Genomic DNA, 19,812 nt, shown 5'->3' with positions numbered 1-19,812 from the left:
ATCAGTGCAGTGTTAACTGGGAAGACCAGGGAAACTCACTGGGTATAGGATGGCCTCAACAGGGTGGCCTCAACAGGGTGGCCTCAACAGGGTGGCCTCAACAAGAGTTATAGGATCAAATCAAAGTTTGTCACGTGCGCCAAATACAAACAGGTGTAGACCTTACAGTGAAATGCTTCCTTACAGGCCAACAGTGCAGAATAAGGTGTTAGGTGAACAATAGGTAGGTAAAGAAATGAAACAGTAAAAAAGGCTATGAAAGTAGCGAGGCTACATACAGACACTGGCTAGTCAGGCTGACTGAGGTAGTATGTGCATGAATGTATAGTTAAAGTGACTATGCATATATGATAAACAGAGATTAGCACTAGTGTAAAAGAGAGGTTGGGGTTGGGGGGGGGGGGCACAATGCAAATAGTCCGGGTAGCCATTTGATTACCTGTTCAGGGGTCTTATGGCTTGGGGGTAAAAACTGTTGAGAGGCCTTCTTGTCCTAGACTTGGCACTCCGGCACCGCTTGCCATGCGGTAGTAGAGAGAACAGTCTATGACTGGGGTGGCTGGGGTCTTTGACAATTCTTAGGGCCTTCCTCTGACACCGCCTGGTGTAGAGGTCCTGGATGGCAGGCAGTTTAGCCCCAGTGATGTACTGGGCCGTACGCACTACCCTCTGTATTGCCTTGCGGTCAGAGGCCGAGCAATTACCGTACCAGGCAGTGATGCAACCGGTCAGGATGCTCTGGATGTTGCAGCTGTAGAATATTTTGAGGATCTCAGGACCCATGCCAAATCTTTTTAGTTTCCTGAGGGGGAATATGCTTTGTCGTGCACGCTTCACGACTGTCTTGGTGTGTTTGGACCATTGTAGTTTGTTGTTGATGTGGACACCAAGGAACTTGAAGCTCTCAACCTGCTCCACTACATGCCCGTCAACATGCCCGTCAATGAGAATGGGGGTGTGGCTCGGTGCTCCTGTTCCTGTAGTCCACAATCATCTCCTTAGTCTTGGTTACGTTGAGGGATAGGTTGTTATTCTGGCACCACCCAGCCAGGTCTCTGACCTCCCTATAGGCTGTCTCATCGTTGTCTATGATCAGGCCTACCACTGTTGCTTCGTCTGCAAACTTAATGGTGTTGGAGTCGTGACTGGCCATGCATTCGTGAATAGGAGGGGACTGAGCATGCGCCCTTGTGGAGCTCCAGTGCTGAGGATCAGCGTGGCAGATGTATTGTTACCTACCCTTACCACCTGGGAGCAACCCGTCAGGAAGTCCAGGATCCAGTTGCAGAGGGAGGTGTTTAGTCCTAGGATCCTTAGCTTAGTGATGAGCTTCGAGGGTTGGAGCGAGTGCGAGTGGTCGCATCTGCACTTCGCTCCCGCGGGTAGTATAACTTTTTCATTATATTTCATTATAGCACAACGGTTTGATTTGTCTAATCTTAGCAATTTCTTCTCAGCTAGCTACATAGCCGTCTTTGTATCAAAGATAATTGCGTAATTATCGTATTTCGCCGTCCTAACGTAGTCTTCACTAACCTGCTAGCTAACGTCCACTGATTAGCTGCACTGGAGAAACTATTACACTCAACTGAACGACTTGATTAGTGTAGTGTTAGCTAGCTACATAGCTGTCTTTGCTGTCTTCGTATCATCGTATCCAAGACAATTGTGTTGTTTAGGTTTAGAGTGTGTAGTCTTAGAGTGATTATCTTAATTTACCGAGGTTAGCTAGCCAGCTATTTGTCGTCCTTAACGTAGGTGACTCTGCTAGCTAGCCAACGCTAGCCAACGTCTTCTGTATAGAACTCAACAACCCGGTCGCATTCACAGGTAGTATCACATTTTCACTTCATTTCATTACAGTACAACGGTTTGATTTGTTTGATCGTAGCTAGCTACATAGCTAGCTACATAGCCGTCTTTGTACCAAAGATAATTGTGTAGTCTAGAGCGATTTTCTAGGTTCGCTAGCCAGCTATTGTCGTTCTTTTAACGCAACGTAACGTAAACAACACTGCTAGCTAGCCCCCGAATAGCAACACTGCAGAAACTATTACACTCAACGGAACGACTTGATTAGTGTAGTGTCAACAACGCACCCACTGCCAGCTGGCCTACTTCAGCAGTACTGTATCATTTTAATCATTTTAGTCAATAAGATTTTTGCTACGTAGCTTAACTTTCTGAACATTCGAGACGTGTAGTCCACTTGTCATTCCAATCTCCTTTGCATTAGCGTAGCCTCTTCTGTAGCCTGTCAACTATGTGTCTGTTTATCCCTGTTCTCTCCTCTCTGCACAGACCATACAAACGCTCCACACCGTGTGGCCGCGGCCACCCTACTCTGGTGGTCCCAGCGCGCACGACCCACGTGGAGTTCCAGGTCTCCGGTAGCCTCTGGAACTGCCAATCTGCGGTCAACAAGGCAGAGTTCATCTCAGCCTATGCCTCCCTCCAGTCCCTCGACTTCTTGGCACTGACGGAAACATGGATCACCACAGACAACACTGCTACTCCTACTGCTCTCTCTTCGTCCGCCCACGTGTTCTCGCACACCCCGAGAGCGTCTGGTCAGCGGGGTGGTGGCACCGGGATCCTCATCTCTCCCAAGTAGTCATTCTCTCTTTCTCTCCTTACCCATCTGTCTATCGCCTCCTTTGAATTCCATGCTGTCACAGTTACTAGCCCTTGCAAGATTAACATCCTTATCATTTATCGCCCTCCAGGTTCCCTCGGAGAGTTCATCAATGAGCTTGATGCCTTGATAAGCTCCTTTCCTGAGGACGGCTCACCTCTCACAGTTCTGGGCGACTTTAACCTCCCCACGTCTACCTTTGACTCTTTCCTCTCTGCCTCCTTCTTTCCACTCCTCTCCTCTTTTGACCTCACCCTCTCACCTTCCCCCCCTACTCACAAGGCAGGCAATACGCTCGACCTCATCTTTACTAGATGCTGTTCTTCCACTAACCTCATTGCAACTCCCCTCCAAGTCTCCGACCACTGCCTTGTATCCTTTTCCCTCTCGCTCTCATCCAACACCTCCCACACTGCCCCTACTCGGATGGTATTGCGCCGTCCCAACCTTCGCTCTCTCTCCCCCGCTACTCTCTCCTCTTCCATCCTATTATCTCTTCCCTCCGCTCAAACCTTCTCCCACCTATCTCCTGATTCTGCCTCCTCAACCCTCCTCTCCTCCCTCTCTGCATCCCTTGACTCTCTATGTCCCCTATCCTCCAGGCCGGCTCGGTCCTCCCCTCCCGCTCCGTGGCTCAATGACTCATTGCGAGCTCACAGAACAGGGCTCCGGGCAGCCGAGCGGAAATGGAGGAAAACTCGCCTCCCTGCGGACCTGGCATCCTTTCACTCCCTCCTCTCTACATTTTCCTCCTCTGTCTCTGCTGCTAAAGCCACTTTCTACCACGCTAAATTCCAAGCATCTGCCTCTAACCCTAGGAAGCTCTTTGCCACCTTCTCCTCCCTCCTGAATCCTCCTTCCCCCCCCCTCCTCCCTCTCTGCAGATGACTTCGTCAACCATTTTGAAAAGAAGGTCGACGACATCCGATCCTCGTTTGCTAAGTCAAACGACACCGCTGGTTCTGCTCACACTGCCCTACCCTGTGCTCTGACCTCTTTCTCCCTCTCTCTCCAGATGAAATCTCGCGTCTTGTGACGGCCGGCCGCCCAACAACCTGCCCGCTTGACCCTATCCCCTCCTCTCTTCTCCAGACCATTTCTGGAGACCTTCTCCCTTACCTCACCTCGCTCATCAACTCATCCCTGACCGCTGGCTACGTCCCTTCCGTCTTCAAGAGAGCGAGAGTTGCACCCCTTCTGAAAAAACCTACACTCGATCCCTCCGATGTCAACAATTACAGACCAGTATCCCTTCTTTCTTTTCTCTCCAAAACTCTTGAACGTGCCGTCCTTGGCCAGCTCTCCCGCTATCTCTCTCTGAATGACCTTCTTGATCCAAATCAGTCAGGTTTCAAGACTAGTCATTCAACTGAGACTGCTCTCCTCTGTATCACGGAGGCGCTCCGCACTGCTAAAGCTAACTCGCTCTCCTCTGCTCTCATCCTTCTAGATCTATCGGCTGCCTTCGATACTGTGAACCATCAGATCCTCCTCTCCACCCTCTCCGAGTTGGGCATCTCCGGCGCGGCCCACGCTTGGATTGCGTCCTACCTGACAGGTCGCTCCTACCAGGTGGCGTGGCGAGAATCTGTCTCCTCACCACGCGCTCTCACCACTGGTGTCCCCCAGGGCTCTGTTCTTGGCCCTCTCCTATTCTCGCTATACACCAAGTCACTTGGCTCTGTCATAACCTCACATGGTCTCTCTTATCATTGCTATGCAGACGACACACAATTAATCTTCTCCTTTCCCCCTTCTGATGACCAGGTGGCAAATCGCATCTCTGCATGTCTGGCAGACATATCAGTGTGGATGACGGATCACCACCTCAAGCTGAACCTCGGCAAGACGGAGCTGCTCTTCCTCCCGGGGAAGGACTGCCCGTTCCATGATCTCGCCATCACGGTTGACAACTCCATTGTGTCCTCCTCCCAGAGCGCCAAGAACCTTGGCGTGATCCTGGACAACACCCTGTCGTTCTCAACCAACATCAAGGCGGTGGCCCGTTCCTGTAGGTTCATGCTCTACAACATCCGCAGAGTACGACCCTTCCTCACACAGGAAGCGGCACAGGTCCTAATCCAGGCACTTGTCATCTCCCGTCTGGATTACTGCAACTCGCTGTTGGCTGGGCTCCCTACCTGTGCCATTAAACCCCTTCAACTCATCCAGAACGCCGCAGCCCGTCTGGTGTTCAACCTTCCCAAGTTCTCTCACGTCACCCCGCTCCTCCGTTCTCTCCACTGGCTTCCAGTTGAAGCTCGCATCCGCTACAAGACCATGGTGCTTGCCTACGGAGCTGTGAGGGGAACGGCACCTCAGTACCTCCAGGCTCTGATCAGGCCCTACACCCAAACAAGGGCACTGCGTTCATCCACCTCTGGCCTGCTCGCCTCCCTACCACTGAGGAAGTACAGCTCCCGCTCAGCCCAGTCAAAACTGTTCGCTGCCCTGGCCCCCCCAATGGTGGAACAAACTCCCTCACGACGCCAGGACAGCGGAGTCAATCACCACCTTCCGGAGACACCTGAAACCCCACCTCTTTAAGGAATACCTAGGATAGGATAAGTAATCCCTCTCACCCCCCCCCCCTTAAGTTTTAGATGCACTACTGTAAAGTGACTGTTCCACTGGATGTCATAGGGTGAATGCACCAATTTGTAAGTCGCTCTGGATAAGAGCGTCTGCTAAATGACTTAAATGTAAATGTTAAATGTACTTTGGTGTCAAAAACTGAGTTGTAGTCAATGAATAGCATTCTCACAAGTGTTCCTTTTGTCCAGGTGGGAAGGGGCAGTGTGGAGTGCAATAGAGCTTGCATCATCTGTGGATCTGTTTGGGGGGGTATGCAAATTGGAGTGGATCTAGGTTTTCTGGGATAATGGTATTGATGTGAGCCATTACCAGCCTTTTCAAAACACTTCATGGCTCCAGACATGAGTACTACGGGTCTGTAGTCATTTAGGCAGGTTGCCTTCATGTTCTTGGGCACAGGGACTATGGCGGTCTGCTTGAAACATGTTGGTATTACAGACTCAATCAGGGACATGTTGAAAATGTCAGTGAAGACACCTGCCAGTTGGTCAGCACACGTCCTGGTAATCTGTCTGGCCCTGCAGCCTTGTGAATGTTGACCTGTTTAAAAGGTCTTACTCACGTCGGCTACGGAGAGCGTGATCAGTCATCCGGAACAGATGATGGTCTCATGCATGCCTCAGTGTTTCTTGCCTCAATGCAGGCAGTGATTTAGCTCGTTTGGTGGCCTTGTGTCACTGAGCAACTCGCAGCTGTACTTCCCTTTGTAGTCTAATAGTTCGCGAGCCCTGCCACATAAGACTAGCGTTGGAGCCGGTGTATGATTCAATCTTAGCCCTGTATTGATGCTTTGCCTGTTTGATGGTTTGTCGGAGAGCAAAGCAGGATTTCTTATAAGCTGCCGGGTTAGCATCCCGCACCTTGAAAGCTCTACCCTTCAGCTCAGTGCGACTGTTTCCTGTAATCCATGGCTTCTGGTTGGGGTATGTACAGTCACTGTGGGGACGACGTCCTCAATGCACATTTTGATAAAGGCAGTGACTGTTGTGTACTCCTCAATGCCATTGGATGAATCCTGGAACATATTCCAGTCTGTGCTAACAAAGCAGTCCTGTAGTTTAGCATCTGCTTTGTCTGACCACTTTATTGATTGAGTTACCGGTGCTTCCGGTTTTAATTTGCTTGTAGGCAGGATTCAGGAGGATGGAATTATGGTCGGATTTACCAAATGGAGGGCGAGGGAGAGCTTTGTACCAGTCTGTGTGTGGTGTACAGGTGATCTAGAATTAATTTCCCTCTGGTTGCACATTTAACATGTTGATAGAGATTTGGTAGAACTGATTTAAGGATGGGTTCAATATGAGTTCGATGTTCATCTGGACCTTGTGTCTTCCGCATTTAGCCCAACCCCTCTGAATCAGGGAGCGCGGCGTTGAGCCGAGAGGGGAAGGGAGCGCGGCGTTGAGCCGAGAGGGGAAGGGAGCGCGGCGTTGAGCCGAGAGGGGAAGGGAGCGCGGCGTTGAGCCGAGAGGGGAAGGGAGCGCGGCGTTGAGCCGAGAGGGGAAGGGAGCGCGGCGTTGAGCCGAGAGGGGAAGGGAGCGCGGCGTTGAGCCGAGAGGGGAAGGGAGCGCGGCGTTGAGCCGAGAGGGGAAGGGAGCGCGGCGTTGAGCTGATTGTATTATACAGATTTAACCTAGTTCCTTCAAACTGGAGAGGCTGGGTCGTAAGGGACAAGGAGGCTACTGACAGAGTTACCACATAGGCTGCCCAATTCTGATCTTTAACCACAGAGACAGACACACAGCGAGCGAGCGGAAGAAATAGAAACTGAGAAGAATCAGAATGAAAGAGCAGATGAAGCTACATTCTGAAGGTTCAACCATACACCATTGACTAGTCTACCATACACCATTGACTAGTCTACCATACACCATTGACTAGTCTACCATACACCATTGACTAGTCTACCATACACCATTGACTAGTCTACCATACACCATTGACTAGTCTACCATACACCATTGACTAGTCTACCATAAACCATTGACTAGTCTACTATAAACGATTGACTGACAGACTAAGAGAAGTTGTATAACTTTTAATGCTTGACAAACCTAAACAAAAACACATCTTTTCCACCTGCAGCATCGTAAACATGACCATTTTAAACACACGTATTTTTAAACACACAAGTGTCTGAACCTACCAAGTAATTCAAATATAATGAATTAGATTGCATAATATTATTTGGCATAAAGTAATTTAAAGACAAAAATGTTTACATATGTCCATAAAACACAAACATTACAAATATTTGAGGAAAAACACATGTCTTTTGTGTGGTCAGAAGTGCAAATATGCTTAAAAAAAAGGCATAGCCTGCAATTATTTGTTCCCTTTTGCATGTCTATCCTTAAAAAGAATGGCCTATATTCTGTCTAATGAAGTGTCCTGGGGTCCCGCGACAGTGTAAACAGGAACAGTGAATGAAAAAACAGCCAAACCACAACATGGAAAACAGCAGACCAAAAAATAAAGTGCACTTCAGAAAGACGTGGAAAATAGGATATGAATATTTCATAGAAATCAGTGCATGGAAACGTTGAACAACAAAACACAGTCATATATATTCATGTACTCTACGGGCCTGTTTCCTGGACACAGATTCACCAGAGTCCTGGATGAAAGTTCAAGTACAAGGAGATTGTCTTTTAAGCTTTTATAAGTCCATGGACTCATCTTAGTCTGTGTTTGGGGAAAGTGGCCTTTAGTTGTGCCAAAGTAGAAACATTCTCCATCTTTGATGTTTTGAGATGGACTGTACTGCCACCTCGACTTCCTCTCAATGAGGATTAGGTACCAGTTCTTCTGTCCAGTCCGGTCCTGTCTAAGCTCTAGTTCCATTACGGTCTGTCCAGTCCTTGATCAGTGACCATTGAGACGTTTGACAAGTGATTAATCAGACAGGCGGCCTCCGACGAGCAGCTGAAATTTAATTTCCACACTTCAGCCTGCTGATGCGGCGAAGGACATGAATTAGAGTCAGCATACAGGATAGCAGCTTCAGCCACCCTTCCTACCGTCCTCACAGCAGCAGCACTTCTTCCAGGCTGTTCTCTAGGCCTGTCCCACCGCTCTCCCCTGGTCCTCCGGTTCCGAGACAGGATGATGTCCAGTCTAATTGCCCCGCCTACGACAACAATCGAAATATGTTAAACTTTGTGTTCAAAATTTTTAAAAGTTGCACACTATTTATGCTCTAAATAATTTAAATTGGTAAAAACTAACACATTTCTAGTTTTTTCCTCAAGTTTAAATGGACTGCATCAACATGTGGTTGATTTTTTTTTTTATTGACCAAAAAAATAAAGAAACAAATACCTTCATCACCAGCTCCATCTCCCCCCACAGCGGGGGAGCTCCCAGCCCAATCTCCGACCATCAAACAGCGGATGTCAGAGCGGCACCGAAGGGACACCCCCTGGAACTGTGCTTGTCGGGACAGCAGGGGGAGGTGGCGCGGAGCAGGGTGGAACACTGCATTCTCCTGCATGAAGGAAGAAAGGGATGGATGAATCTGACAAAATGTCACAGTGAGAGTGAGTGCACGGCATCTTCCTGCATAAATGAATAAATACATATTAAAACATAGTTACCTGCACCAGTCCCAGGTGTGTCTCTGTGAGGAAGAGCTGGGCCCAGGGGTCAGGTCTGGGGTCAGGGGTCGTTGTCACACCAACGGTAGTGTAGAGCAGCAGTCTGACATCTCCCAGACTAGGCTTCTCTCTGAAAAGATGTAAAATATAACTCAATCGTTTTGTCTGTCTTCAGTTATTTTGTGCCATGAGCTATCCTTTTCAAGAACAAAACAAATACTACAATCCCGCTACCTGTCCATGTTGCCGTGCAGAATATACACCAGGTCAGCTAGGGTCTTGTGGAAGTGACCAGACAGCCTGAGCCCAGCATCCAACAGCAGGTCAGGTACCTGGGCCTTCCAGTCCAGAGACAGCGCCATCAGGTCCTCCTTCAGGAAGGGGTGGTGAGCCACTCGCTGGTCCCCAGGGGACAACACACCTAGCAGGGTCTGGGTGAGGGCCTGGGTGAGGGTCTGGCTGTGGAGGTACAGCAGAGGGTGTAATTGAAGATTTGATCAAATTTATTTATATTATTCAAGCAACATGCCTTAGTAGCAGGCTGCCGTTTGTCGTTATGAATCTTGTCCTGGAGGCAGAACTGAGCGATTTATGCTCGATAAGCCAGCTGCAAAGTCAAAAAAAAAATCGGCCAACAATTCATGAGAACAAAAATGTTGCTCTTTAGTCTCAATTTAAATCAAATCAAAGTGGAACTGACAGCATTTTAACTAATACACAGATTTGAAACAAAACAGACAATCATAATATCAGTGAAAATATAAGATTCCCAGTATTGTTTCAAAACCAACTTTAAGTTTTAAAAATAGTTTATTTGACAAATAAATCCCATGACGTACAGTAAGGCATTGGCTCCCAGCAGCAGTCTAAGGCACTTGCATCTCAGTGCTAGAGGAGTCACTACAGACCCTGGTTCGATTCCAGGCTGTATCACAAACGGACATGATTGGGAGACCCATAGGGCGGCGCACAATTGGCCCAGTGTCGTCCAAGTCAGGGTTTGGCCGGGGTAAGCAGTCTTTCCAAATAATAATTTGTTTCTCACCGACTTACGTAGTTTATCATCTTGGCCAGGTCGCAGTTTTAAATGAGAACTTGTTCTCAACTGGCCTACACCATACAGCAGTAGCCTGGGCTGACTACTCAATACATTTTGAGTGAACCATACAGCAGTAGCCTGGGCTGACTACTCAATACATTTTGAGTGCACCATACAGCAGTAGCCTGGGCTGACTACTCAGTACATTGAGTACACCATACAGCAGTAGCCTGGGCTGACTACTCAGTACATTTGGAGTACACCATACAGCAGTAGCCTGGGCTGACTACTCAATACATTTGGAGTACACCATACAGCAGTAGCCTGGGCTGACTACTCAATACATTTGGAGTACACCATACAGCAGTAGCCTGGGCTGACTACTCAATACATTTTGAGTGCACCATACAGCAACTGCACAGGCGAGCAAATGCAATGCAAAAGTTTAAAAATTGTATAAAAACATTTATATATTAATATCATGTTTTAAGTTTAAAATGTTAAAACACCCTAGTTACATTTTAGTTATCTGGACTCATTAAATAGATTTTGATTAGGGTATCAGCATTTAAGCAGCAAAGGCTGGACAAATATAATTTACCTCTTGTTTTAATATGTTAAAATGCTATATTCAGCATCATATGTACAGTAGATACACTATATCATCTATATATCCACAAATATGTGGACACCCCTTCAAATGAGTGTTTTCAGCCACAACCGCTGCTAACAGGTGTATAAAAACAGAGCACACTGCCATGCAATCTCCATAGACAAACAGTGACAGTAGAATTGTCTTTTTGAAAAGCTCAGCGACTTTCAACATGGCACCGTGGTAGGATGCCACCTTTCCAACAAGTCAATTAGTCAAATGTCTGCCCTGCTAGAGCTGCCCCGTCAACTGTAAGTGCTTTTATTGCGAAGTGTATACGTCCAGGAGAAGAAAAAAAAAGTTTAAAAATCAGGGAGTGGTCAGCCACACAAGCTCACAGAATGACACCAGAGTGCAGAAGCGCGCAAAAATTTGTCTCCCCGGTTGATCACTCGCTACAGAGTTCCAAACTGCCTCTGGAAGCAACGTCAGCATAAGAACGACGAGCAGGTATCCACATAAGTATAAGGGCCATATTTTTCTAATAAAACAATGGCTAGAAAGTGTTGCAGTTTTTTTGTTGTAAAAAAACAAATCGGATATGTCTGACCCACAAATTTGTTGTAGTATTTTTTTTTCAATATTGAGATTTGACACCCCTGGGCGTATCTATTTATGTTGCTAGCTATTTACATTTACATTTAAGTCATTTAGCAGACGCTCTTATTTATTTAACAAGCAAAAACAAAACAGAGCCCAACCTCAGCTAGCTAGCTGCTGGGAGAATGTCATGTCATTGGATGAGTGAGTGACCGTCTGACTGTCTGTCTGTACACCCATAGACCAGTTCAAAGTGACTGTCTGACTGTCTGTACACCCATAGACCAGTTCAAAGTGACTGTCTGACTGTCTGTCTACCCATAGACCAGTTCAAAGTGACTGTCTGTCTGTCTACCCATAGACCAGTTCAAAGTGACTGTCTGTCTGTATACCCATAGACCAGTTCAAAGTGACTGTCTGTCTGTATACCCATAGACCAGTTCAAAGTGACTGTCTGTCTGTATACCCATAGACCAGTTCAAAGTGACTGTCTGACTGTCTGTACACCCATAGACCAGTTCAAAGTGACTGTCTGACTGTCTGTACACCCATAGACCAGTTCAAAGTGACTGTCTGACTGTCTGTACACCCATAGACCAGTTCAAAGTGACTGTCTGACTGTCTGTACACCCATAGACCAGTTCAAAGTGAGTGTCTGTCTGTATACCCATAGACCAGTTCAAAGTGAGTGTCAGTCTGTATACCCATAGACCAGTTCAAAGTGAGTGACTGACCGTCTGTCTGTCTACCCATAGACCAGTTCATAGTGAGTGTCTGTCTGTATACCCATAGACCAGTTCATAGTGAGTGTCTGTCTGTATACCCATAGACCAGTTCAAAGTGAATGATGGCAGGGCCGTGTGGCAAACGCCTTATTTGCATATAGGCCTAGTGTAGCACTGATTGGCTATGGCGCACTGGTCTACATCGACTTGTTTTTATTACGTTTTACTTACTGCAGTGTCTATTAATTGTCTAAACATCTATTTTATTTATTCTAGAGAATTCTCAAACTTAATATACATCATCCCAAAACATTCTTTGAAGTCATGAAAACGACCATATCTAAGTGCTCGATTGTTAGAAAATGTAAACAAAATAATAAGTGACATTCTCCCTGAGGGTGTATATCAGTGGAGGCTGCTGAGGGGAGCACGGCTCACAATAATGTCCGGAACGGAGCAGATGGAATGGCATCAAACACCTGGAAACACTGATGAATTTGATACCATTCCAGTGATTCTGCTCCACTCATTACCGCGAGCCCGTCCTCAATTAGCCTCCTGTGGTGTATATGAACAGATTTCAATCATTTTCATGTTGCTAAAACGCTGTCAGTTCCACTTTAAAGTAAGGGTTAGGCATTAGGGTTAGCAGTGTGGTTAAGGCAGGGTTGAAAATCAAACCACAACTTTATGGCTGTGGCAGATAGTGACCATGCTGTGCAAAGCTGCCTCCAGGACAAGATTCAGGACAAGAAATGCAAACCTGCATCTTAGTAGACCACGCAAAGACATTAACCTACTTATATTCAAGTGCTAACCTACTTTACAAAATACAATAAAAATTCAAGTGCGACTGATTTGCAATCGATCGTGACCAACTGATGGCTCCAAGCACACTTGTGTTTCCACTAGGCTAGAGGACAAGACCTGAGCACAGTGGTCCTCTCCTTTGGTTTCCACTAGGCTAGAGGACAAGACCTGAGCACAGTGGTCCTCTCCTTTGGTTTCCACTAGGCTAGAGGATAAGACCTGAGCACAGTGGTCCTCTCCTTTGGTTTCCACTAGGCTAGAGGACAAGACCTGAGCACAGTGGTCCTCTCCTTTGGTTTCCACTAGGCTAGAGGACAAGACCTGAGCACAGTGGTCCTCTCCTTTGGTTTCCACTAGGCTAGAGGATAAGACCTGAGCACAGTGGTCCTCTCCTTTGGTTTCCACTAGGCTAGAGGACAAGACCTGAGCACTAGAGGACAAGAGCACAGTGGTCCTCTCCTTTGGTTTCCACTAGGCTAGAGGACAAGACCTGAGCACAGTGGTCCTCTCCTTTGGTTTCCACTAGGCTAGAGGACAAGACCTGAGCACAGTGGTCCTCTCCTTTGGTTTCCACTAGGCTAGAGGATAAGACCTGAGCACAGTGGTCCTAGAGGACAAGACCTCCTTTGGTTTCCACTAGGCTAGAGGACAAGACCTGAGCACAGTGGTCCTCTCCTTTGGTTTCCACTAGGCTAGAGGACAAGACCTGAGCACAGTGGTCCTCTCCTTTGGTTTCCACTAGGCTAGAGGATAAGACCTGAGCACAGTGGTCCTCTCCTTTGGTTTCTAGGCTAGAGCTCTCTGTGTCCTCTCCTTTGGTTTCCACAGGTCTTGTCCTCTGGTTTACCTAGGCTGGAGCACAAAGGACCACTGTGAGGACCTGGAGCACAAAGTGGTCCTCTCCTTTACCTGTGGGTGTAGAGGGTCAGGACACTCTCCTTAGTGGAGGCTGTGAGACGAAGACTCTGACCGCCAAAACCAACCTGATGGATATTTAGACAGAAAAATTATGATAATCGTGATACTAATGACAATAAAGATGAGGATAAAAATAACAAAGAAAATGGGTAAATCTTTTAATTGGTAGAATAATCAAATATTTTAATAGTTTTAAATGTTTTACATTAAAAAAAATACCTACCTGGATCTCCTTGATCTGCAGCAGGGGGAGGTGGTGGAACACTGTCAGAGGCGTGGTCTGATCGGACATGTCAGGGTCAAAGGTCAGGGCGTAAAGGCAGGACTCAAATAAGAGGACGACAGAAGGGTGTGGGTGGGGCTGGCTGCAGTTGGCCACACCCAGCCAGTAGAGAGCCACGAGTCTCTGCGAGGTGAAGACAGAGGGGACAACAGACTGGAGACAGGCCAGCAGGGTGAATACAGGAAGGGACTGGAGTTGAACCAGAGCCCCTGGGAACTCCATCAGTCTCTGAAAGAAAAATGATTTGATTTACTTTAATAAAGCAACATAGGAAGGCTGAATCATTTGGATTCACTAATATGAATGACTAAAAACACACCTGGTAATATACCTGGACACCCTCAGTCCACTGCTTCGCCTGCCCAGGAACAGAGCTCTTCTCTGGAACTGCAGACCTGGCATTGTCCCCCTGCTCTGGAGGGGACTGTGGTTTGCTGCCATCGGTGACACACTGTGGGTCCTCCGCCATCTTGATCTGGTCCTCTGGTGACCACAGCTCCTCCTTGGTTGTAATCTGTACCTCTGACGTAGATGGAGCCTCCTGTCTGCCTTCCGGAGTCCACTCCAGTTCTCGGATGGGATTCTGTTCCCCTGTTCTCCAATCCACTTCTTTACCAGTGTTCTCTCTATGTGGGAACTCAGTGGCATTCTGGGCTGGGTACAGGCTTGGTGCTGGGCTGAAGACAGTATTCTGGGTTGTAAGAAGGGAGAGGTTCATTTTTGGTGCAGCTCTCTGCTGTATTCCAGTTGACTCCACTTGTTGAAGATCACGAGTTAGCTCAATGGGAATGCTCCTGAAGTCATGAGTTAGCTCAATGGGAATGCTCCTGAAGTCATGAGTTAGCTCAATGGGAATGCTCCTGAAGTCATGAGTTAGCTCAATGGGAATGCTCCTGAAGTCATGTGTTAGCTCAATGGGAATGCTCCTGAAGTCATGTGTTAGCTCAATGGGAATGCTCCTGAAGTCATGAGTTAGCTCAGTGCTCATCTGTTGCACCAATGGCAGCTCACTGACTATAGAGAACACCCGACTGTCTTTAACATAGGAGAACATGTGACTCTCTCTGACCAATGAGAAGACCTGGCTGTCTTTGACCACTGACAGCACCAGACTCTCCCTCACCATTGAGACAACCTGACTGGGCCAACTGGAGCAGGCTCCTCCCACAGCTCCAGGTTGCAGACTCCCAGCCATTCCCCCATCTCCACGAATTCCTGTACTGTCCCAGAACTGCTGCAGGACTCTCGGGAGGGAGCTGTGGAGGAGACGCCACATGTCCGGGAACCTCACTGAGACCTCACTGCTGACCACAGAACCAATCCCAGAGATAGAGACCTCACTGCTGACCACAGAACCCATCCCAGAGATAGAGACTTCACTGCTGACCACAGAACCCATCCCAGAGATAGAGCTCTCTTCCCCCAGAGAGTCTAGCTCATGCTTCCCCCCAAGCCCAGAGATCTGGGATACTCTGCTAACCAGAGCACCCAGCCCGGAAGCAGAGAACTGGCTCTCATCCTGGGTCTCCTCACCCCTAGACACCCTGCTAACCTCCTCCTCCCTCCTAGCCCCAGCCAGGGCCTCCTCACCCCTAGACACCCTGCTAACCTGCTCAACCTCCTCCTCCCTCCTAGCCCCAGCCTGGTTCTCCTCACCCCTAGACACCCTGCTAACCTCCTCCCTCCTAGCCCCAGCCAGGGCCTCCTCACCCCTAGACACCCTGCTAACCTGCTCAACCTCCTCCTCCCTCCTAGCCCCAGCCTGGTTCTCCTCACCCCTAGACACCCTGCTAACCTGCTCAACCTCCTCCTCCCTCCTAGCCCCAGCCTGGTTCTCCTCACCCCTAGACACCCTGCTAACCTGCTCAACCTCCTCCCTCCTAGCCCCAGCCTGGGCCTCCTCACTCCTAGACACCCTGCTAACCTGCTCAACCTCCTCCTCCCTCCTAGCCCCAGCCTGGGCCTCCTCACCCCTAGACACCCTGCTAACCTGCTCAACCTCCTCCTCCCTCCTAGCCCCAGCCTGGGCCTCCTCACTCCTAGACACCCTGCTAACCTGCTCAACCTCCTCCCTCCTAGCCCCAGCCTGGGCCTCCTCACCCCTAGACACCCTGCTAACCTTCTCAACCTCCTCCTCTCTCCTAGCCCCAGCCTGGGTCTCCTCACCCCTAGACACCCTGCTAACCTTCTCAACCTCTCTCCTAGCCCCAGCCTGGGCCTCCTCACCCCTAGACACCCTGCTAACCTCCTCTCTCCTAGCCCCAGCCTGGGTCTCCTCCTTGTAATAGTCTCCGTAGCCCTCCACCGTGGTCTTGGATGAATTCATGATGCAACGACTGAACTGGCCCTCCAATGCTGCTAGCGGTAGGCCGCGTACCGCCTGGCTGCGTCTGTGTCTGTCCCTGTCCAGCCGGGAGGCTGTGTGTTCGGTCTGGGACAGAGAGGCAGTGTGTTTGTCAAACCGAGAGGTCTGTGTGTATGTTGAGCTGCTGCTGGCCAGTGGGAAGTGTGCGTGGTGCGTTCCTTCCTCTGTTCCTCCATCTATTTCTCCTTCGTCTCCTCTCTGCAGGTGGGATACAACAGCACCTAATGAGGTCTCTGCAGGGCCACTGTAACAGGCTCCGGCCTTGTACAGTCTCCTGCTGCAGCCGTCAGAAGAGAGACCTGACAGGACACCTGGGCTCGTGTTAGGCTCCACAGTACACCCATCAGCCTGCTGGACCAGAGAGGACAGGTATCTGCTGAAGGGACCGGTCCCCAGACAAAGCCTCCTCTCCCCATAACATCCTCCCTCTAGGCAGAGGTATTGCTCCCTCCAATCACCTCTCAGACACCACCCTCCTGTTTCTGATTGATTACGGGAGTCTCCATTTCTTCCCTTCTCCCTCACTCATCCTCCCCTCCCTCATGCTCGATAAAATCACTTCCGTTTCATGTTTCAACTTCAAAGTCATTCCTCATAATCAGGGATCATGTCATCTATTGTTAAGCCAAGAAACAAAAAACACATTTTAAAGTAAAAGGATTTTTAAAAGCCATAGTTAACCCACGTTGTTAATTGAAACCGGGACTCAGCCATGGCATTGTTAATTGAAACCGGGACTCAGCCATGGCATTGTTAATTGAAACCGGGACTCAGCCATGGCATTGTTAATTGAAACCGGGACTCAGCCATGGCGTTGTTAATTGAAACCGGGACTCAGCCATGGCGTTGTTAATTGAAAACAGGACTCAACATCTATCTGTATAAATAGCATGCTTCAAATTGACAAGCCAAAGGATTGAGGAAGGCGAGAGGAGAGAAACTAACGTCTTGAAGTGCTCTGTGTACAACATGCCTTCACAAAACGTTAATTGTTTTCTGAGGTGGGCTCATTAAAAAGGTAATAGGTTTGAAATATTAAAGGAAGAAAACAAGCCATGGGAACAGGCATTTCATGCTCCATAAGTCTGTATCAAGCCGTGTGTGAGATTGCGGGCCCAAACAAGACGGACATCTGCACACTAAGATACAATTCATAATGCATGCCCAATACATTCCATTATTGTAAGTGGTTGGCCAAACGTGGATAGAGGATTACACCCCCCCCCCCCCCCCCCCCCCAATTCGGAAAATATTCAGATTTATTTTAAATGGTTAACATTTCCCTCCATACACACAAAAAAATTATTAAAAAGAAACCCTTAAATGTCACATTTACATACGTACATACCCCAGCCAGAAGCCATGGATTACAGGAAACAAACACTCGCACTGACCTAAAGGGTAGAGCTTTCAAGGTGTGGGACTTACAAGAAATCCTGCTATGCCCTACAACGAACCATCAAACAGGCAAAGCGTCAATACAGGGCTAAGATTGAATCATACAACACCGGCTCCAACGCTCGTCTTGTGGCAGGGCTTGCAAACTATTACAGACTACAAAGGGAAGCACAGCTGCGAGTTGCCCAGTGACACGAGCCAACCAGACGAGCTAAATCACTTCTATACCTGCATCAAGGCAAGCAACACTGAGGCATGCATGAGACCATCAGCTGTTCCAGATGACTGATCACGCTCTACGTAGCCAACGTTGGTAAGACCTTTAAACAGGTCAACATTCACAAGGCTGCAGGGCCAGACAGATTACAAGGACGTGTTTTGACCAACTGTCAGGTGTCTTCACTGACATTTTCAACATGTCCCTGATTGAGTCTGTAATACCAACATGTTTCAAGCAGACCACCATAGTCCCTGTGCCCAAGAACACAAAGAACCTGCCTAAATGACTAATGGCTCACATCAACACCATTTTCCCAGAAACCCTAGATCCAATCCAATTTGCATACCGCCCAAACAGATGATGCAATCTCTATTGCACTCCCACTGCCCTTTCCCACTTGGATAAAAAGGAACACCTATGTGAGAATGCTATTCATTGACAACAGCTAAATATTCAATACCACAGTACCCTCAAAGCTCATCACTATGCTAAGGATCCTGTTACTAAACACCTCCCTCTGCAACTGGATCCTGGACTTCCTGACTTCCTATTTTGCTCCGTTCATCTTTCCCTCGATCCTGACTAGTCTCCCAGTCCCTTTCCACTGAAAAACATTCCCACAGCATGACGATGCCACCACCATGCTTCACCGTAGGGATGGTATTGGCCAGGTGATGAGCGGTGTCTGGTTTATTCCAGATGTGACACTTAGCATTCAGGCCAAAGGGTTCAATCTTGGTTTCATCAGACTATCAGACCATAGAATATTTTCTCCACAGAGGAACTTTGGAGCTCTGTCAGAGTGACCTTTGCATTCTTGGTCACTTCCCTGACCAAGGCCCTTCTCCCCAGATTACTCGATTTGGCCGGGCGGCCAGCTCTAGGAAAAGTCTTGATGATTCCAAACTTTTTCCATTTAAGAATGGAGGCAACTATGTTCTTGAGGACCTTCAATGCTGCAGAAATATTTTGTTATCCTTCCCCAGATCTGTGCCAACACAATCCTCTGAGTTCTATTGACAATTCCTTCGACTGCATAGTTTGGTTTTTGCTCTGACATGCACTGTCAACTACAGTACCTTACAGGTGTTTGCAATTCCAAATCATGTCCAATCAATTGAATTTAACACAGGTGGGCTCCAGTCAAGTTGTAGAAACATCAAGGATGATCAATGGAAACAGGATGCACCTGCATTCAATTTTGAGTCTCATAGCAAAGGGTCTGAATACTTATGCAAATAAGCATAAAATATTTTGCATAAATTTCTAAAAACCTGTTACCGCTTTGCCATTATGGGGTATTGGGTGTAGATTGATGAGGAAAAAATTGAGGCTGTAACATAACAAAATATGGGGGTCTGAATTCTTTGAGCGCCTTAACAGATTTATTAAGATTAAACCATATCTCACCTTCATGTTTAACTTTCTTCAGGAAAACAATGTTAGCTAGTAAAAGTTACCTGTCCACATGCACAGTATCCATTCAGATGAGTGTAGATATCTGTGTGTGTGTGTTTACATACCATTACCGTACAGGTCTTTAGTGGAGACAAGACCACAGAGCTCCTCTGTTGTCTAGTTACTCCAGTCAGTCCTACTGCAGCTAGCACATCCATCCTGTTGGAGGAGGCAGCAGTTAAACCCAGAGGATTTAAATAATACATTTGTTATTCTAAAATCAACGACAACAAAAAAATGACTTGTTTTAAAAATCATATTTAGGGTGCCTATCCCCTTACAGCCCACTCCGTTTGATGAGCCCTATGGGACACACATAGCAGGTGGGTTTACGTTCAAATAATCTGCTGGCGAGTTTTTTTGTTTCTTAAAAAAAGCAATTTAATACATGGTAAAATACAAGACAATACATGGTAAAATACAAGACAATAAATGGGGCACACAACTCATCTATTAAAATCACTCACTAATACATTTAGCCCTAGCTAAGTCTGCCGTCACAACAGCTTCAGCTGAATGTGTGGTTTCACTTTGTGTTCTCTCCTAAACCCCCCCAGCACCTTTGGATAAAGAGTGCA

At 47.7% G+C, this 19,812-nt stretch overlaps 1 protein-coding gene across 7 annotated transcripts in view; it reads right to left on the bottom strand.

The window, feature by feature from the left end:
• Positions 1 to 7,248: 7,248 nt before the first annotated feature.
• Positions 7,249 to 19,812, bottom strand: part of LOC124040436 (kinesin-like protein KIF16B) — a 58,023-nt gene continuing 45,459 nt past the window's right edge. For 3 of the 7 annotated variants that reach the window (XM_046357633.1, XM_046357637.1, XM_046357639.1), the window contains 8 exons: positions 19,300 to 19,393; positions 14,113 to 16,509; positions 13,734 to 14,021; positions 13,502 to 13,575; positions 9,061 to 9,285; positions 8,827 to 8,956; positions 8,552 to 8,717; positions 7,249 to 8,360 (listed from right to left, as the gene is read on the bottom strand). In XM_046357633.1, coding sequence (XP_046213589.1) covers positions 8,074 to 8,360; positions 8,552 to 8,717; positions 8,827 to 8,956; positions 9,061 to 9,285; positions 13,502 to 13,575; positions 13,734 to 14,021; positions 14,113 to 16,509; positions 19,300 to 19,393 — 3,661 coding nt within the window. In that variant the 3' untranslated portion in view covers positions 7,249 to 8,073. The remainder of the gene's footprint in view (positions 8,361 to 8,551; positions 8,718 to 8,826; positions 8,957 to 9,060; positions 9,286 to 13,501; positions 13,576 to 13,733; positions 14,022 to 14,112; positions 16,510 to 19,299; positions 19,394 to 19,812) is intronic. The other 4 variants (XM_046357636.1, XM_046357635.1, XM_046357634.1 and 1 more) reach the window with 4 other exon arrangements.

This window comes from Oncorhynchus gorbuscha, linkage group LG07 (assembly GCF_021184085.1).
Source record: "Oncorhynchus gorbuscha isolate QuinsamMale2020 ecotype Even-year linkage group LG07, OgorEven_v1.0, whole genome shotgun sequence".
In the NCBI taxonomy this organism is placed as follows: Eukaryota; Metazoa; Chordata; class Actinopteri; order Salmoniformes; family Salmonidae; genus Oncorhynchus; species Oncorhynchus gorbuscha.
The sequence above is the reverse complement of the archived record's forward strand: the minus strand, read 5'-3'. Positions and strand labels throughout refer to the sequence as shown.